The following is a 21,139-nucleotide window of genomic DNA, read 5'->3' on the forward strand; positions in this document are numbered from 1 at the left end:
AAAAAAAAAATAGTACAAAAATTTAAAGTTTCCCCCCCAATTTTTTTAAAGTTACACAAAAAAGAATAAAAAAAAAACAATTTTTTTTTTTAAAGTCCCAACCCCTACATACACGCATGTAAACATGCGTAAGGTGCGCATACCTGCGAAAACGACGATTGCACCCATTACGCCGCACATGTTACATATCGCCGCGAACGTCGGAATGAGAGCAATAGTTCTAGGGCCATCAATCACTGATAACACTAAACTGATGAGCGGTAAAAGCTTTTAAAGCGTCGCCTATGGCCAATTTTGGGTATGCTAGTTTTTTGCGATTTTGCGAGTGCGCGCAATTTTTACGCTTGACATGTTTGGTGTCTATTTACCCGACGTGACCCCATCTTTTATATTTTACCAAAAAAGTGGGTAATATTAGTTGTTTTATAGCATAATGTAAAAAAAAACTTTTTTTTCTCAAAATTTTCAGTAATTTCTCCTGAATATAGTAAAAAATAAAACCCGCAGTGGTGATTAAATACCACCAAAATAAAGCTCTATCTGTCCCCAAAAAATGGTATAAAATTCATTTCAGTACAGCGCTGCGTGACGGAATAAATGTCAGTCAAAGTACCGCAGCGCTGAACACTGAAAAATGGCCTGGCCAGGTAGGGGATCTAAACACCTGGTCTTCAAGCAGTTAAAGGATAAGTGCGCTATAAAAAACAACATGCAAGAATCCTTTTTGCCCTTTTCCTCTGACCTAACCTGACCCACCTTCCCCCTCTAAATATGTTACCTTGCTCCAACGGGCATGGTTCCTCCATTTACATCCAGCTCTGCAGTTTTCCTCTGTCCTCTCTGTATTTGTGCATTACAGCCCCATGAGCTTCTATGGAACTATATTGGACCATGGCATACAGCCCCATAGAAATCTTTGAAGCTGTAATACGCATGCACGGCCAAGACCGCAAAGACTTGTGGCGCTGCAAGTGAGCGAACATCACACTTATCCTATAACGCTACACTCTGGGCAAAAACATTTAATCCAAATATATTCCTCAATAGCCACAAACAATATGAATCCACTTTATGTGCACCAAATGCCTCTTCAACCCCAGATATTACCATGTAAATGTAGTCACTTCATCACTGTGCTGTACATGCCCGGTGCAGGGAGCAGAGCTGTGGGAGGAGCCCTTCCAGGCTGACTGCAGAAAACTACAGGAGGGGGCGGAGACAAGACCAGTCACCCTGCACAAGAAGAGAGAGCAGGCGTGACTGGTCTTTATTACAGGAAGGGGCGGAGACAAGACCGGTCACCCTCCACAAGAAGAGAGAGCAGCGGTGACGGGTCTTTATTACAGGAAGGGGCGGAGACAAGACCGGTCATCCTCCACAAGAAGGGAGAGCAGCAGCGAGTGGTCTTTCATACAGGAAGTTACAAGTATTACACTAGATTACTGCACAGATCTGGAAAGTTTATCTAAATCTGATTCTCTAGAAGCTTTAGCATGTTAATACAATTTAAAATGTCATTGTCAGTCTTTTTTAATCTGCAGCTTTAAATTAAATGCCGTGAAGGTCTTTTTTCAGGCACTTCCTATTGTAGGGTAACAACTCCCTGTCCCTGTGTCACAGTTGTTCTCCTGCATTGTCACCCCGTCTTGCCCTCTCCTGATATAGATTACAAGCAACCATGGCGAAACATTGCACGGCCATGTTTCACTGTTGGCTATCTGCCCTGAGAAATGCCACGCAGCCATCACTGGAGTGCATGTAGACAGGAAGTGAGTGCAGAGAGGATGCTGGAGATCGGCAGCACGGGCATGCAATAAGCAATGAAAAAAATAAGCTGTAAAGAAGTGTTTTATTTAGAAAAAAAAAAAATGACAGTCACTAATAATACGCCAGGCTTTAGCAAACTGAATGTAGAGCCCATATATTTTTTTTAAAAAAGGTATCTACTTCCTCTACTTCTGCTCTCCTAATCCTCTTGTCATGAATTGTAATGTAACTGTACTGTCTCCATTTACTTTGTAAATCACCCCGTGATCAATTAGTGCTATAAAGTCACTAATAATAGGAATATTCTGATTATGAATTTGTAGTAGGTAGTTTGAGCTTAACTTTGATCAGCAACTTGAAAATGGAACTTTCAGCGTTCACTGGAAGGAACATGATACAAATATCATATATACCATGACCAGGGCTTGAAAATTCACTCGTCCTCTCGTCGCGGACCGACAAGTAGCTTCCCGGCCAGCCGTTGTAATTAGATGGCCGGCTGGGAGCTTCTGGGATGGCTGTTTACATTCAAGCGATCGGGCGTCTCTAGAGAAGCCATGTTTAAAAAAAAAAATGTAAGTTACCATAAAAAAAATGCAACCTAGATGTGCACTTCCCCCAACCTCTCCTCTCCTCCCTCACCCTTTCCATCCAACCTGCCACACTCTCTTTCCCCCCTCTCTTTTCTTATCCTTCTACTGCTGCTAGGGCTGTATAGCAGCTCCTTCTAAAGCTACAACCTACCGCTATACTTCTAATTTCACGCTAACTCTTCGTAAAAATCCTGATTACTATTGGTCGGTCCCGTTGGCCTGAACCATGTCTCTGCCAGCCGATGACATGCGTCGGGTGCGCCTACGTGTGAAAATGGCGATTGCGCCACGCATGTTACATATCACCGCGAACGTCAGAGTGAGGGCAATAATTTTAGGGCCATTAACCCGTGGTGATTATATATCACCAAAAGAAAGCTCTATCTGTCCAGCAAAAAATGGTATAAAATTAATTTCAGTACAGCGTTGCATGACGGAATAAACGTCAGTCAAAGTACCGCAGCGCTGAATACTGAAAAATGGCCTGGCCAGGAAGGGGGTGTAAACACCGCGGTCAGCAAGTGTTTAAATAGTAACCAGCGCGCACTGTGTCCGGCTTCTGGCAAGCTACATTATTACTAGCGTAGCGGGGAGGCCCGCTGCACATCTTGCATATCCTGTCAGCAGCATGGTGCTGCCAGGCTGTAGTCCGGTCATGCTGTCTAATGACATTTTTGACTGACTGGTGAGGCACCCTAAAATTTTTCTAGCCCTGACTATGACAGTCTGGCAGACACTCTGGGATGATGGCTACCTGCTGAGTGGGTTTGAATGGATTATCTGTTACTTCCCCCTCTTTTAGATTAGAATTGGGGAAGTGATCGATGAGCAGCAACTAGTTCAAGGAGACTTGTATATAAAGCTGAACTTCGCTCAAAACAAACTGCTAAGTTCCTTTAAAGCAGATTTTCCAAACTGAAGGTCCATTTTTTTGGCCAGCCCTGGGTCTCCCCACCCTAACACAAAAACACAAATGGCTTTAACCCCTTCGTGACTGACGCCGTACAGTGTACGTCGCCAGCATCGGGGCTGTTTAAACAGACTCCCGGCGACTTTTGCCGCCGGGACTCTGTTTAAACACACACGGCACCAGTACTTGATATCGGTGAGTACTCTATACCGAAAAAAACGGTATTAGTGCATCCGGTAGAAGTGTAGTTACGGGCAATAAAAGTTTACTTTTCAGGACAAGTATTGTCAAATATTTTCAACTTTGAGTGGTTTTGCAGGTTTGGGGAAAAGAGATGGTTGGTTGATGAGCTCAGCTTTAAAGGCAGACCGGCAAAATGTTGAACTCATAGCTGTGAAATGGGCTTACCTGGCTAAGCATTTGTATTCGGGCACTCAAGCCGTACTACACAACCAGGCCTTGCAGCCCATTGCAGACATAAATAAAAAAACAAAACACATTTGGTACATCTCTGCTGATGTGCTGGAAAACCTGTGAGCTTCTAACTGCCTGTTTGGGTTGACAACACAGTGCCTTTGCTGGACTGAAAAGCCAAGCAGTGTTGCCATCCTTTCTGCTGGACTGTAGAACTCCACCTGTGTACCCCCCTGTCCCTCTCCACATGAATACATTGATTTCTTTCCAGCAAAACAAGGCACCTGCCTGCCCACACACTGTGTGTAGAAAAGGGGGTCTTGGGAGATGTAGTTCTGGGGGCATGTTTAGGTCAATAGGAACTGAGCACCCAGCAGCTGCCCCCTGCAAGAATTTTAGAGGCCTGGTGCTGATTGTACATGGAGTCGTACAAATTATTCTAGCTACAGGAGCAAGGTAAAAGAAAATGATGATGTTGGGACGTGATGGAAATGGAGAGGGGGAGGTTTGGGGTTAAGTTTGGTTAATTCCTGAACATACTCTTTAACTGGAACCCACCGCAGCCTGTGACTGGACGGTGAAAGAACAGAAGCAAGTTAATGTGATTTTTTCCCCCTCTGCTCTCCCCTTGTGTACATGTAATTACTTGTGCAATCGAGCTCTGATTGACTCACAATACTATGTCCCTCCCTCTCCCAGTCTGAGTTCTGCTGTACAGGGTATTGTAGGAGACATCAGGACATATTTAGATTCTTGCTCTATGTCTATAAAAGAATACATCCAATGATTTGTTTCAATCAGTAGATAACTGGGATAATGCGGGGTTGTATATCTACTTGGATTTGGGCTTCTAACTCCCAGTATTTGCTCCCCTAGGCCATCGGTAATGCCAAAACAACCCGGAATGATAACAGCAGTCGATTTGGAAAGTACATCCAGATTGGATTCGACAAAAGATATCACATCATCGGTGCCAATATGAGGACATACCTGCTGGAGAAGTCACGTGTGGTGTTTCAGGTCTGTAACGTAGGCCGGTATTTGTACAGTCTATGAGACAAAACATTTCTTTACGGAGCAAAAGCTCGGTTTGTATTTTATATGCAATTAGCGCGTTTTATCAAATCACTAACGCAGAGACAGAGAAATACCTTCACACAGCATGAAAGGATCGCTATAGCTTAAAAAAAACACTTTGTAAACAGACTTTTAATACCATTCACAATTTACTACAGGTCAGGGGCATAACTAGAAATCACTGAGCTCCATAGCAAAATTTTGTATGGGGCCCCTCTGCACCACCCACCCCTAAGGTGTATTGCATTTTCAACCAATGCATCTATATATTATATGTAGAATGCATATGTGGAAAATACTAGAGGTGCACCGAAATGAAACCGAAATAAGAAAATGTTTTTTATTTTAACTTTTTAAATTTTCTTTAAATATTTTATTTTTATTTATTCGTTTTTTATTAAATATTTAAATGTTTTACTTTCAGTGGCTTCTGGGGAAATATTAGGAATCTAAACAGACTCCTGATATTTCCCTTTTAGAATAGAAAAAGAGATTGAGAACACAGAGTCCTCAATCTCTTTTTCTGCAGCCCCTGTTATCAATGAACAGGAATCCTCTATACTGAGTGTTCCTGATCATTCATAACATGATTACAGAGTATGTTTACTATATCCACAGTCATGAATAAACAGGAAGTGATGTAGATCACTTCCCATTCATTCATAACTGAGGATACAGTAAACATACTCTGTCCCCAATTATGTACAAACACTCAGTGATCACTGAGTGTTTGCTCTCGCTTTCCTCTGTCACACGCTGTCACAGGAGGCTGAGCGAGTGGTGCGGGGAGGAGAGCTCAGCCTCCTGTGACAGCCCTGGCTGTCTCCGCCCACACCGCTCTCCTCTGATGTGACAGGAGGCTGAGCGGTGCGGGGAAGAGAGACGCCGGCTGCACACAGCGCTCTCCTCCCTCAGCGCTCGGCCTCCTGTGACAGTTTCTATCCTCCCCGCTGGGACACAGAACAGCGCCCAGCGGGGAGGAGAGAAAGCAGGAATGCACTGCTGTATCGGCCAGAAAATGGCACTTTCGGCATTATGCCAAAAGTTACATTTGCATGCCGATATATCGGTGCATCCCTGGAAAATAGAATACACCCTGCAGCTGATTTTGCTAATATATCCATATAATAAGCTACTTGATAAATCATACAATAAGATTTAAATTAACTTCAAACCTTTGAAAAGAACTAATTGTATCTGTCCAGAGGAAACAGAAAAGGGGAAATTGTTATTTGGCAGCATGCTATAGGACAATGGATAAGTACTTCATCATGAAATGAAGTGAAATACTGGGGACAATGGATTTTATTGATATGCTGTCCTGTATAATATCCAATATATGTGATGCAATGTCCTTACATGTGGGGAATGTTCTGTGTGGTACTTCTCATTTTGGAAGTGTTTCATTTTTTTTTTTTTAGCTTCTGTTTTTGGCTGGTTGGAGGCTCCAGGTTTGGTAGATGTAATGTATAACAAACAACAATATTTAGGAGGGGGCAAGAGCGACATGCGATGAGGCCCACAAATGCCATTGTTGGGGGATACATAGCCAGATTGTCTCTTGGGAAATGGGAACATTTTGAATTATGTCCATGCCAAGAGAAAAGAAGGAGCCTGTTTTTGAGTCTGGTAGACTTGTAGGGAGATGAAAGGATAAGCAAGGTACAACCATTGTGCAGGACTACTTTCCCAAAAGCAAAGCCAGTATATTTAAAGAAGGCAAGCAAAAAGTTTAACCCTTGCATTGGGGGTACCCAGTGTTACATGGCATAAAATTGCAATTTGAAATGGCCAATAGCAGGCTGGCTTTTGCAACCGCCCACTACCTGCTGTATTTACATTCAGCTGCCGTCTGCTGAATCTCGTCACTGGCAGCCGTCATTCTCTGACTGAAGCTATTCAAGCGCCATGTGCTTGCAATACAATTATTAAAACGACAAATTTTGCTGCGGGAGGTGCATTGCAGTGCCATTCACCATGGCACCCCAAACGCGGCACCCGCCCACAGTGTGATTGCCCTACTGGAGCGCACAGTACTGCAATGCCATGCGTTGTAGTGCGATTGCAAAGAATTGTGAGCTAAAGCAGAGACACCGGCACTCCAAATTTGCAAAATACGTCTATTTATATCACTGTATGTTTTACCTGATGAAGGGGATCCTTTGTGACCCCGAAACGTTCGTTGTTTTTTACCACGAACCACGTCAATAAATAGAAGTATTTTGCAAATTTGGAGTGCCGGTGTCTCTGCTTTAGCTCACGATTGTTACGGCTGCCACACGTTGACTACCGCAGCACCCAATTCTTGAAGGGATTCACGCGGTCAGGAGTGCGATAAGACCATGGACTATCTATGCAAAGCCTTGTGCACGCAGTTTTATTCTAAAGTAAACTTTTTGTCTGTAACATGGCATTTCTGTATTTTATTCTAAATTAAGGATGATATTTATTTCATTTGTTTTTTCCGATTAAAAGAAAACATAATCTGCCAACGAATCAATTATGAAAATAATGATAAGTTGCAGCTCTATAATTATGTTACGTACTACAAAAATTGCCGCTCACCTCCACCACTACTTCAGCAGTACTACGTACATGTTTCCATCTAGCAGGTTTTTGGCTACACTCCATGGTGACCCCAGAAGGTCCAAAACTGGTGATACATATTGGGAGTGACATCTGCTCACTGATGCTCCAGCTCTTCAATCTGTCCACTGGTTCTTTTATAGCTCTCATCACTGCTGCTGGTCCTCTTGCTTTATTTTGCACTTCTGTCATTAACCAGTGTTTGTGCAATATTGCAGCAGAGCTTTTCTAATCTTAGTTAGACCAGCACAGGTTGGTCTATTCAGCTCAAACATTTTTGTATTTTTTTGGCCCCTGTAACTTGACATATTTTGGCCAAAATGTTTGCTGTTGATATATATGTTTAGGGGTTAGGTTGAAGAATAGGGTTATATTAGGAGGTCACAAGCAAGATTTAGGTTTTGAGAACAATGTGGCTTAGGGTATAGAGCTAGGGGTCAGGCTGGGGTTTGGGGTAGGACATAGAGCTGAGGTTTAGGCTATCGTTCTGGGGGTTAGGCTCATGTTTTGAGTTAGGGTATAGAGCTAGAGGTATTATTATTATACAGGATTTATATAGCGCCAACCGTTTGCACAGCGCTTTACAATATAAGGAAAACATTACAATCACAATACAGTTCAAGACAAGATGTGAAGGAGGGCCCTGCCCGTGAGGGCTTACAATCTAAGAGGGAGGGACAAGTGATGCATGAGGAGGTAGCTGTGTGGGGATGAATTGTTTGAGAACGTGATGGTTGAGCGGTTAGGTTGAGGTGGGATAGGCTTCCCTGAAGAGATGAGTCTTTAGGGATCGCCTAAAGGCAGTCAGAGTTGGAGATAGATGGACAGATTCGGGTAAAGTGTTCCAGAGGATGGGAGAGACTCTAGACAAGTCCTGGAGGCGAACATGGGAGGAATTGACAAGGGAGCTGGAAAGCAGGAGGTCTTTTGAAGAGCGGAGGGGGGCGGTAAGGGTGATAATTTGAGACAAGGTTTGAGATATAGCCAGGGGCAGAATTGTGGATGGCTATGTATATCTTTGTGAATATTCTGATTTTGAATCCTTTGGGCAATTGGAAGCCAGTGTAGGGATCGGCAGAGGGGGGTGGGAGCCAGTGGAGGGATTGGCAAAGGGGGGTTGCAGACACTGAGCGGTTGGTTAGGTGAATGAGTCTAGCAGCAGCATTCATGATAGACTGCAGGGGGAGGAGTCTGTGTAGTGGAAGGCCAATGAGGAGAGAGTTGCAATAGTCAAGACGGGAGATAACAAGTGAGTGGATGAGTAATTTAGCTGTGTCATTGGTGAGGAAGGGGAGCATTTTGGAGATGTTGTGAAGGTGAAGGCGGCAGGATTTGGTAAGGTGAGGCTGAGGTTTAAAGAGTTCAGGCCTCCAATGAATGGACGTAGATCCCTTTAGAGTAAGTAGGTAATACCAGCTTCTGGGTATAATTATTACTGCACAATAGTATCATATGTGCTATAAACGTCAGTGTCATACACTTAGGCAACGAAGATTCCCTAAACAATTTTGCAGCTGCAATAGAATTTGCTGAAAGCTGTAGCATCAATGCTCCTCCACCCAATTCACCTCACTTATTTACAGGAACTGAAAAACGGCCTAGGCCAGTAAGCCCAAACGTTCAGACTTAACTCAGCCCAGTGCCAAAATAATGCCTGGCTGGCCAGAAAAAGGATTAGGATACATTTGTAGGGACACAATCAGGGACATTTTTAAGTCTAGGATAACTCTTCTAAAATAGACTATCCATTGAATTCCAGAACATCCGATCACCCTCAGTAGATTGCCTCAAAAAGTGGGCTGCATTTGTTTGTAGTTGGACAAAATATAAATAGCTACTAACATTTATAGGAGTCAAATTATAGGTGGTTGATCCAGGGAGTATCCAGTTGCTTTCAGTGATCAGTTTTTTTTTTTCAATCGCAGCTAAATATAAAACTATAAATGTTTTTTTTTTGCATTCCTGGATCAGCTGAGGGTTTGGGGCTCTTAGGATTTTTTTTTTTTTAGTGAACCCCCCTTCCCCCCTGACACAAAATTGGAACAAACAGCCCTTGTAAGATGGTAGCCTCGGAGCTACATAGTACCCCTAGTAAAGAAGATCGATGGCAATGCTGGTTTGTGTATACACATACACAAACCAGCAGGGAAAATTGCCATCGATCTTCTTTACTGGGGGTACTATCAAGCTCCGAGGCTACCACCTTACAAGGGCTGTTTGTTCCAATTTTGTGTCAGACAAGTGTAATCCAGTCTTGAAAGCCTGTTTTTTGGTGCGGGAACGGGAGGTTAAGAATATTTTCCCTACTAAAGCTTTATAAAGATTTGTTTGTATTCCTGTATCAGCTATAGGTCTGCAGAACCTGATGGATATTTAATCCCTTCACCTTAGATGACCCGCTGGTTCCAAATCAGGCTGTGTCAGGCAAGGGTAGGGCTGGGCACACACCTTACAACCATCGCAAGACTTTTGTCTTGCGATGGTTGTAAGGTACTTAAAAAAACGTACGATCTGCCTATCTTGGACAGGCAGATCGTACTTGCGATGATCGCAAGCCACGCCCCACTGAGGGCCCGGGCTTCCGATGAACGCAATGCCGAACGGGCAGTGTGCGCTTGCACACACCGGCCCGTCCGGCTTTTATCTTACGAACATGCTACACACCCGCCGAACATCGTACGATGCTCGGCGGGTTTTCGAACATGTTCGTAAGTTTAAAGTCGTGCGACCTTACAGTAGTAGAGGTCGCACGGCTTCCACACACCTTACGATAATCGTACGATCGCGGGATTTCCCGCGATTATCGTACGATTATCGTAAGGTGTGTGGGGACCTTAATGCAATCTCAAAAACCTGGTTTCTGATAGGGGGACAGGAGGTGAAGAATGCTCAGCGGCTCACAGCATTGATGTCCATTGGTTGGGTTTCTGACTGGGGCATGCCTGGTGAGCAACAGCTTGACAGGGGTCACGTGTGGATGTTGTGTAGCCCCCCTTGTGGGGTTGGAAAGCAAAGCGATGTTCCACTTTCTCTGAGATTTGAGGACCTTGGTAATAGACATCTAGCATGCAATCACTAGAATTGACAGATGTCTAAGAACAAATATCTCAGAAGGGTACATAGATTAAATAAAGACAAATGTCCATTGGGTCTGCTCAAAATAAAAATGAACCCCAAACCCTCAGGGGAGCAGAATAGCTCTGTGATAGCTCTCCAACAAATGAACACAATCCTCTACCACTCCTCAGTCCCTCTGAGTAGCAAAAGGTCATCCTTGTTATCCTAACCACCTTCCGTCTTTTCATTTACCAGGCAGAAGACGAGAGGAACTACCACATCTTCTACCAACTGTGCGCCTCTTCCAAGTTACCCGAGTTTGCCGACTTGTCGCTGAGTGAGTCATTATTCACACCTTGGCTCTTCCGCAGAGATAAACCAGCTGTTCAAAGCAACAGCAAAATCGCTAAAATCCATTAGATTGTCATTTTGAATAATGGTGCAGACAGATGTGTGTTTAGATGTAATTAAATCAGATTACTCAAGATTATCCCATCAATGAATGTTATTAAATAAAACTCGGCTAGAGAGAAAGAGAAGGACAATGCAGCTGGTTTTTGTGATTTGTGCTGCATCTTAAAGGGCCAGTATGAAGAGTTGTCAGGATGGCCTGTGAAAAAGAGCTTTGAATAATATGTGTGTATAAATGGGTTAAAGGTTCAGGAAGTGACCAGCATTTAGGATTTAAAGTCCAACTATTTCTTTTTTTTTTAATCACTTCCTGTCTTGACAGGAAGTTCCCTGATAAGGGCATGAAGAGCAATGAAAACCTGACAAAAGCTCCACCCTTCCTTACTCTGTCCAAACCAACAAGACAAGTTTGGCTGGAGTTGGGTTGTAAAGTGTATGTCCTGGGGGGGGGGGGATGGATTTAGTACATCTCTGCAACACACACATTTCACCTTGCTTTATCTCTTTAAAAATGTTGCAATAGAGAAAAATACCTGTTGACCTCCCAGAAATGCTGGGTGCTCCTAACTTCCTGTTTGAGCTGCAATGCTGCCTCAGCTCCAGTGAAAGCCCAGGTCATGTGGTGAGCACTGCCGGGTTCTCCCCTGTTGGACTATACAACACATTCTCCCTCTTCCCATTTCTCTAACATAGGAGGGAAGCCCAGCAAGGGAGAACTGGGCATGGTTGAAAACACTAATTGGGATTTCAATGCAGCAGAGGCAACGTTGTCAGCTCATTTTAGGAGCTCACTGGATTTCTGGCAGATCAATGGGTACTTGTATAATTTGTAAAGTGCCAAAACATGGCAAAATGTGCATGTATTTCAGAGTTGTACAGAATATGTTTTGTTTGTTTTTTTGTAATAATTTACTTGGCCCTTACCAGTACCAGGACAAGGTCCTTTAGCATCAACGACAACAAGGACAAAGTGTGCCCTAAGAGCTGCAGGGGAACTTCAGGGGCATACATTACAGGTCCTGACCCTTTTTGCCCACTCTTTTTTCCGCTGAAGCGTCCAAGGTGGCCACCTCTTCTGCATGCCCCTCAGCCCGGCCCTGCTTTAGGGCCCGTTCACACCACATCCAGATCATCTCCAGACCAGACCAGATTGTTTCCGGTCCCAAAATGCATCCTAATGTATCCCTATGCTATTTCTGGCCTCTGTTCACACCAGTGCAGTCCATTCCAGACCAGAAAAATACTGCAGGTGTCATTTTGTCTGTTCTGGAATGCATGGAAATGCATGGAACGCTCTGGACTGCACCTGAAAGACAATTTTAAGCTAAAAATTGCTGCGATTTTACAGCTCCAGAACGCTGTAAAATGACAGCAAAATCTGGTCCAGATCTGGTCTGGAAAATGGTGTGAACCTGGCCTTAGGGACATCAGGCCTTAAAAGGAAGTTTCCACATCTGTGCTTGGTTATATTTATATTCTTCTTCTTTCTATGCAGATTTGATATAACTTATTTCAAGTTTCAGATTTCCTCACCCACTCTCTGCATTAGGACAAGTCATATAGGAGTAATATCATTATCACACTGAAATTTAAGAGGAACAAAATAACCGAGTAGGAAAAGCTGTCCAGCCCTCCGTCTCAGGCGAAACAATTAAACCCGTCCCCCGTGACCATGGGAAGGAATATTAAGTTCTGGAAGAGATCCCAATTAAATATAATGAGTGGTACATCCACCTGAGATGTAACCGCAGATCGGACTGGAGGCGCTGGGCCGCTAAGCCAGTACCGAATTACGCCAACTCACGTCACGTACTGTAAATGTTGGCTGAAGATATCGCGTGGGAACGTTCCATACTAAGAGAGATGAGGAGGCTGCCATTGCTGGCTTCTTCTAAATATGCAAGTTGCTTGGCAGGGCCGTAACTTAAGATCACAGGGCCCCATAGCAAAAATGTGATGGGGGGCCACACCCTGATGACTTCTCTCTGTGCTGTCAGGAACCATGGAAAGATCCCAAAGACTTCTCTTGTGCATCTGGAGTCGTCCCTACACTGTAGACTTCACAGGGGATTAGCGTTGTCGTCCACTGCAGCCACTCCAACCCTTAACCATACTCTACTGTATTATCTTCACAAATTCTATGTTTAATTTGCCTCAACAACCTGATGGGGTCCCCTTCCACCCCCAGGCCCCATAGCTGCCTCCTGGGCTGGTGGGGCTATAGTAACGCCACTGTTGCTTGGATTTCTATGGCCTCAGTACTGAGTCACTAACCTGGAACAAGCAAGCCAAGGTGAAGTCAGAACTGCTTATCTGCACTGGACTGGATCAGAAACATTTTAAGCCATTAATAACAAAGTTTATCTAAACTCAGAAACAAAAATGTCATATATTGCAGCTTACCACTCCTTAGATGTGGTGGCTGCATTTGTTTTGTTTTTTTCTGGCCTTTTTCATCTGGTGATCCTCCCAATATCACACTTTATGTTCTAGAATGACAACGCTTCCTCATTGGACTGTATCTATGTAGAAGCAGTTTTGTTACCCAAGGATGGGAAGTGGTTTGGGACTACCGAACACCTCCCCCTCTTCTCTGTAACATAGGGAGGTGTTGTGTAGTTCACAGAAGAAAGCTAATGCAGCCACCACATCTAAGAACTGGTAAGCTGCAATATATGATATATTCTTCGTTTGGATATCCTATAAAGCCATTGGATCAGCATGGCAGCCAGATAGTTGGCCTTTTCAGCAGTAGCAGCCTCCTATTTATTTGTGTCTCCCAAATATTATAAGAAGCCATTTGTTTTTGTTTGGGTAGACTTGAATTTTGACCATTGATTTTAAAGCCCAACTCTAGCCAAAACATTTTACTTTTGGGTGAGGAATACCTTCTGTATTCTCTCTTATAACAAAAGATATTGTAAGCTCTTCTACCTTCTGTATTCTCCCTTGTACACTAATAGATTGTAAGCTCTTCTACCTTCTCTATCCTCCCTTATACCCTAATAGATTGTAAGCTCTTCTACCTTCTGTATTCTCTCTTATAACAAAAGATATTGTAAGCTCTTCTACCTTCTGTATTCTCCCTTATACCCTAATAGAGTGTAAGCTCTTCCACCTTCTCTATCCTCCCTTATACCCTAATAGAGTGTAAGCTCTTCCACCTTCTCTATCCTCCCTTATACCCTAATAGAGTGTAAGCTCTTCCACCTTCTCTATCCTCCCTTATACCCTAATAGATTGTAAGCTCTTCTACCTTCTCTATCCTACCTTATATCCTAATAGATTGTAAGCTCTTCTACCTTCTGTACCCTCCCTTATACCCTAATAGATTGTAAGCTCTTCTACCTTCTGTATCCTCCCTTATATCCTAATAGATTGTAAGCTCTTCTACCTTCTGTATCCTCCCTTATACGAGAGTGGTTAGGTTTTTATAGACAGCTGTTTCCCTCTAGTAAAGATGTCCCTTCACTTCTGTCAGGACAGGAAGTGTTGGAAATGATCGAGTAGAGAGACAGACAAAATCAAAAGCACAATTTTAGTAGATTTGGAGTTAGAATTGACTGTTTTGCTGCTGTCTGTGCCTTCCTGTCCCATGGACAACTGCACTAGCCGATTCTTCTAGGGGTGTCACATGGACAGACATTTTAACTCTTTCCCCACTGTGTCCCAATCGGCCCAGCTCTGGGCATTTTGTTTTGGGCTCCCAGGCAGGTTAAAAAATAAAGAAGCAGCTTGTGCCGCAATACCCACCTGTATTCTGGAGCTATCACCAGCAGTACTTCTCTTCCAACACAAGATGTCCTATCAAAATACTAAGAAAGAATGGGCATTAGGGCTCTTTCTCCGAAGGTGGGTGTCACAATGACGCCCCTTCATTCATAGTAAATTGAGACATCATCCCAACCTGCTCTCTGCATTAGCAGAGGACCTTCCTGGGCTGGAGGTGAGGCAAAGAGGAGAAAGACCCAGTGCATCACCAGCTCTCCCTGAACATATCTGAATAAAGCAAAGCATATACCTTGGGGGACCTCCTGGGGAGCGGCGGGCTGAGACCGAAGTTGGACTATAGTGTGTTGGTTTAATGTGAGCCCTCCGTGCACTGTATGGTTTTATGTTTTTCAAATACTTATGTTTTTTAGGCATTCTTACCTCTCTTTATTTTTCCCAGCCCAAGCTGAGGATTTCTTCTACACCTCGCAGGGAGGAGAAACGGCCATTGATGGAGTGGATGATGCCGATGACTTTGACAAAACGAGACAAGCTTTTACACTTCTGGGTAAGCATGAAAGACTGATGACTCCGGAAGGTTTATCATCTACAGGTTCCGATGTTCACTTTGAACACTTAGGGGGGAATTTATCAAAACTGGAGCAGACAAAATCTATGCCCATAATAACCAATCAGCTTCTATCTTTCATTTTCAAACTTTAACTGAACAGACTGAAGAGAGAAGCTGATTGGTTACTTCTGACCGCTGCTCCAGATTCTCTCAGCTTCAGTTTTAATAACCTCCCCTCTTAGAGCTTTAAATCTTTAAAGAAAATACATTTTTCATGGCTGTAACTAGGGACGCACTGATACCGATTATAGTATCGTGCCGACACCGAGTATTTGTGTGAGTACTCGTACTCACCAAAATGCTCCGATACTTACCTCCAATTCCAGAGATCTCCTTCTGAAGGAGCATAGAGCCAGCTTCCTTTGCAATCAGGAAGCTAGGTGGTGGGTTATGACCCGGCTTTCTGATTGGTCAGAAAGCCAGGCTGCCTAGGAACAAGTGAAGCCGGCTTCCTAGCTTATCAGGGAGGCGGGTCATGACGTGCCGCCCGGCTTCCTGATTGGTCAGGAAGCCTGGCTGCTTAGCAACAAGTGAAGCCAGCTTCCTAGCCAATCAGGAAGCCGGACGGCGCCTCATGACTCGCCGCCCGGCTTGGTCAGGAAGCCAGGCGGTTTTTGAAGCTGGTGTTCTTTTGCTTGAACACCGGCTCCACAGGCAACCAGGAAGCTGGGAGACGGGTCAGGATCTGCCACCCGACTTCCTGATAATCGTAGCACAAGGCACCGGTACTCGGTATCGGCGGGTACCGAAAATAAAATATCAGTGCTCGTACTCGATAACCGGTATCGGTGCATCCGTATTAATAACTTTTCCTTCTGAAAATACACCAGTTACATGATCCTCAAACTGATCCTATAAAGCCCTCTGGCTTCAACAATACTTTGCATCAGTGATCCTGAATTAGATGAGGACTTTTCTTGGACTCTCCTGATCTCCATACTTTGGGGTCAGTAACTCAGAAAGTGTTGAAGCCACCCACAGTGTCAGCATAATGGCACGGCAGCCAACATTCTTTTTTTTTCAATCCTAAAACCAAAGTATCCCCCAAATTTTCATAACATTAAAAAAAGGGCGTATTGTTTCATGGACAAAAGCGAATGGATTATCTACATGCGTGATTTTTGTCCATGGTGGTGGGTTGGGTAGTCCATTCAAATTCATGGACTGCTCTACCAGAATGCGCATTAATGCATGTGCTTTTGGCTCATTGGTGGAGCAGGCTGGGGATGGGTTAGGGATTTGTTACTTTTAGAATTAATTTATTCCTGAACTTTCTAGAAAAAAGCAAAATGCAGCAATTGACCTCGTTTTTTTTTTTCCGTATACTTAACTTAAAAGCGATTGAACAGACTGTTGGGTCTGGCTAAAATACACATCACTGCGGGCTCATCTGTTCTGTGGAAAAGCCTTTTAGTTTATAATGCCTCGAGCTGCTAAGTGGAAGTGACATGATACATATGAGAGACAATGTGTGCTGTCATATCACACCTCATGAAGTGTTCAACATTCAATGCAGCATCCCGATGGAGCCTTCTGTCCGGGACACCTAATGTGCTTGCATTGTGGCAAGAATACATTACGTGTGTCGCATCCGTAATCTGTTTCAGGCTTCAGAAGTCTTTTTATGAAAACGTTATTTTAAAGTTGAATACAAATCCATATAGGAGAGCTAGTTTATCTGCCAAAGCATTTGGGTTTCTGGCTAGCCAGCGCTGAGATTTACACAGCTCTGCCACACATCACAGCTCTTTCTGGCAGAGACATGATTTTTCTTTTGCAATTAGGTAATACTTGCAGGTTTGATCACTTGCCACTCCCAGCCTGTGACTGGACAGTGAAAGGAGAAGCAGCAACTGATCACTGAAGTGAGGCTAGGCTTGGTGCAAATTCAGTTCATCCCAGTCTGTGACTGGACAGTGAAAGGAGAAGCAGCAACTGATCAGTAGAAGTGAGGCTAGGCTTGGTGCAAATTCAGTTCATCCAAGTCAGTGACTGGACAGTGAAAGGAGAAGCAGCAACTGATCAGTAGAAGTGAGGCTAGGCCTGGTGCAAATTCAGTTAATCCCAGTCTGTGACTGGACAGTGAAAGGAGAAGCAGCAACTGATCAGTAGAAGTGAGGCTAGGCTTGGTGCAAATTCAGTTCACCAGAGTTAGCCCAAGCCCACTCAAGACGACCCAATCCATGGCGGAGGTTGTGGCAGGGGCACCCCTGTGTGATGAATAGCTGTGGGATGGAAAATGCACCCCCCTTTCCTGCAACTGATTGCATTAGGATGAGGGTGGCAGTCAGAGTTTTGAGCAGGCTTGGAGAGGAGGGAATACATGAAACTGATACCAGGTACACTGCTTGCATTAAAAAATAAAAATACCTGTAATGATTGTTAGGCCTGAGCAGCTTACAGGAGGGGATGAAGTCACTGCTCTGTCTGAGCATGGACACCAACTGAACCTGGGTATCCTGAATGGACAAGGTGACAGAGTCTGTTTTACATCAACCATTAAAAAATAACCAAAAACATCTGTAACTGGGAAAATGAGACCCGTGCTTCTCTTCTCTATACACAGAACATTCCTGTGAGGCTGGTAACTCCTTACCTATGTTTTTTCTCATTGTATAATACAATTTATAACATCTTCCTCCATGCTGATGTTTCCTCAGGCGTAAAAGAGTCTCATCAGATGAGTATATTTAAGATCATCGCTTCTATTCTGCATCTGGGCAATGTGCAGGTCCTTTCTGAGCGAGATGGAGAAGCCAGCAGCCTGCAGGTGAGATATCAGTGTGTTAAATTTAAAATAAAAGCCCATCTCTGGGGGGGGGGAAACTCCCCTGGCAGTGCTGCAAGGGTTAACTGCTCATTTAGGACTTGGGTACCTGGATAAAGGACCATTACCTAGCTGATCCCCACTATTGCAGACTCCATCACCCACCACCCACAGCCCCCCGACAAGGAGAGTAATGGCTGCCAGGGAGCAGGGATCCAGTAATTAAAACTGCTTTATCCAGGTACCCCAACCTAAAAAGAGCATTTAACCCTTGTAGTGTGGGAGTAGTGCTCTCTACTGCTCTGCATATCTGTATATATATCTATATCTATATATAGATATATAGATATATTGTAGCAGAGCATCCCAGAGGGAGCCAGGGAAAGCCCTTTTCAAGGTCCGAAACCTTTGCATGGATTTGTACATGTTTGGACTTTGAATAAAAGTTTCACAGGGTGCTCCAGTGACTGATGTGAATGAACACTGCGTAAAGTGTTGCATACATTGATGGCACTATATAAATACCTAAATAATGTGACGGACAGTGTAGCGCTCACCCCCTAAGGAGGCACCAGAATAACCCGGGTCATCAATAGTTGTATAGAGGATTTGGTCTTCAGCGGCCCCATTAACATATAACCGCCCTCTTCTAGTGCCCACAAAGCTGATGTCTACTCCAGTAGTGCAATGCTGAATACCTTTTATTAACATTTTCATACTGGGGAGAGAGGGTGTAGGGATCCTAGACATCCAGGGTATAACAGACATAGACTCCAGACTCACCAGACCTTGTTAGCATCTCAGTGTAGATCCACATGTGGTACAGCAAATAGCAATTAGAGTAACAGAGGAGTAGGGGATGAGTACAGATCCTCAGCAGGGGAGACACCAGCCATGCTCCTAAAGTCCGTCTCAGGCTCTGAGTACCTTCAGTAGCCATCCACTTCCCTGGTTCGCCTCCTCCATACTTGAGGCCCAGTACACTTTCCGCACTCCAGTCTCTGCCCATCCCCAGGTCTAGCCCTGCAGAGTGGCTGGACAGCACCCAGCACTGTACTAATCCATGGCTGGTCCCGAACTTGTCTGAGCACATGGCACTTCCCTCAAATATATGTACCCTATCTCCGCATGCACCACTGGTTGAAAGAAACCCAGTGATTGGCTGTTGTACTGCATACACTCACGGTGTCCCCCATTGGCTCTCCCACAATACAGCAGAGTCACACTCCACCCACGGGGTACAATCAATGCCAGACACCTGGAATTAACCAGATAAATGCCAACTATAATCCAACCAGACTGACTACAGCCCTGGCTATCACTAAATGTCTAGTAGCCACATTACAAAAGGTGATGGGGGGGCTACACTAGCTTTATTGGCCTTTAAGGGAAACACTGAGATTTGGATATAATGTAACTTCAGCTGTCTCTGTTTCTGGATTCATTGACCATTTCCACGCGTGGTATTTAATCCATGTAACCTCTAATATGCCTTTTTTTTGGGTCCTATGCTGTTTGAACCGCTCATCTTTTCTTCAGCCGTGGTGTATTTTAGTTGTACAGTTGAATGGAAAAAGAAAAACCACGCGTGTACTTTAGCCCTGCAAATTGCTTTCATTAGGATAATAAAATACGACATGATAAAGTTTTTGCTAACAACATTCATTAAATGAATTGGCTCTTTGTGTTATAAATCACAGCGTGTTGTTGTCAGGTTGTCGAAGGGCAATTCATTCAAGAAAAATACTCTACAGCAATAAATCTTTCACCCCTGTTGTTAGCATTGTAAAAGTGACATTTCACTGAATGATTAGTCTTTGAAATTGTTCAGGTTCTGATCTATAACCCATAAACATAAATTAGAGATCGGGGAATACAAAACACAGAGACATGTCTGTCTATATACATACAGAGGGGCCCCAAAACATGTATGCACACTTCAACAGTTGTTATCTATTCCCTTTTTTAAAACCCATATTGAATTATGGCAGCAATGTGTAGTAATATGTTTCCTCTAAAGATATCGGTAGTCGCACCATTGCTGATATCATCATGTGACCGTCAGGAGAGAGTCAAAGAAAATGGCGGAGGCACGCTTGACTTTCGAGCAACGCAAGACCATTTTGAAGTGGTATTATAAATTTGAAAATGTGTGTGAAGTTCAACGACAATGGCGACCTGAGTTTGGAACCGAACCACCTACACGACTAACAATCGCACAGATTCGTGATAAGTTAGAAACCGATGGCACTGTGTGTGATGGGCACAAGCAGAGATCCGGGAGGCATCGCACAGCAACTAGTCCTGCTTCCTACGGTGTTGCAACACTTTACGCGTCCCCCGTAAAAGTCTACAGTCCGTGTACCCATCGCACTCAGAGCCGCTGTTCCATCACTTGTTTGCCTGATGAAGGGGATCCTGTGAGACCCCCAAACGTATAGAGTGTTCTACTTGCAACTAGTACATTAATAAGCACGTACTGAACTTGTTTTGGAGTGCCGGTGTCCATCTTTTACTCACCGTAAAAGTCTGTCAAACAATGTGCACGTGAGATAGAAATTAGCAGATGAAGCATACAACGTATTCTGAAGAGAGCACATTGGAAATGTTACATCCTGAGAGTGTTACACGCCATGTTTGAAGATAACCCTGAGCGGAGAATGGAGCACTGTGAGTGGCTTCAACAAACCGGCCATTCGTGCGATTTATGCGGATGAGCAATTTTACTTCCATGAAGATGGCGCACCACCTCACTACCACCGAGACGTAAGAGCCTATCTCAATGACATTCTGCCAGGACGTTAGATAGGGCGCAGAGGTGCTGTTGAATTCCGTCCACGTTCCCCCGGACTTAATGCCCCTCCATTTCTATCTGTGGGGAACACTAAAGAATGTGGTATACCATGGAAACCCACCTACACTGGCTGCACTATGGGAATACATTGAAATAACATGCAGAGCAAACCCTGTGGACACTCTAGTCAATGTTGTTCATGCAGTAGTGCGCCAAATTCAAAAGTGTCTGGATGCGAATGGTGACCACTTTGAGCACCTAATGTGATTGCATCATTCAAACATGACTTACAGCTGCCCTATGATGTGTATATAAATCTAGTAATAACATTTTTATGCATATGCTTTTTATGTTGAAGCGTGTATACATTTTGTGGGGGGCCCGTGTGTATGTGTATGCATATATATATATATATATGTAT

At 44.0% G+C, this 21,139-nt stretch overlaps 1 protein-coding gene across 1 annotated transcript in view; it reads left to right on the forward strand.

Moving 5' to 3' along the window:
* The window catches only part of MYO5B (myosin VB), a 123,036-nt gene that overhangs the window by 30,155 nt on the left and 71,742 nt on the right, over window positions 1-21,139 (forward strand). The window contains exons 7-10 of the mRNA XM_018560998.1: window positions 4,561-4,704; window positions 10,660-10,741; window positions 14,987-15,094; window positions 17,818-17,927. Coding sequence (XP_018416500.1) covers window positions 4,561-4,704; window positions 10,660-10,741; window positions 14,987-15,094; window positions 17,818-17,927 — 444 coding nt within the window. The remainder of the gene's footprint in view (window positions 1-4,560; window positions 4,705-10,659; window positions 10,742-14,986; window positions 15,095-17,817; window positions 17,928-21,139) is intronic.

The sequence above is a fragment of the Nanorana parkeri genome, unplaced genomic scaffold (assembly GCF_000935625.1).
Source record: "Nanorana parkeri isolate BGI_ZX_2015 unplaced genomic scaffold, ASM93562v1 scaffold492, whole genome shotgun sequence".
Lineage (NCBI taxonomy): Eukaryota > Metazoa > Chordata > Amphibia > Anura > Dicroglossidae > Nanorana > Nanorana parkeri.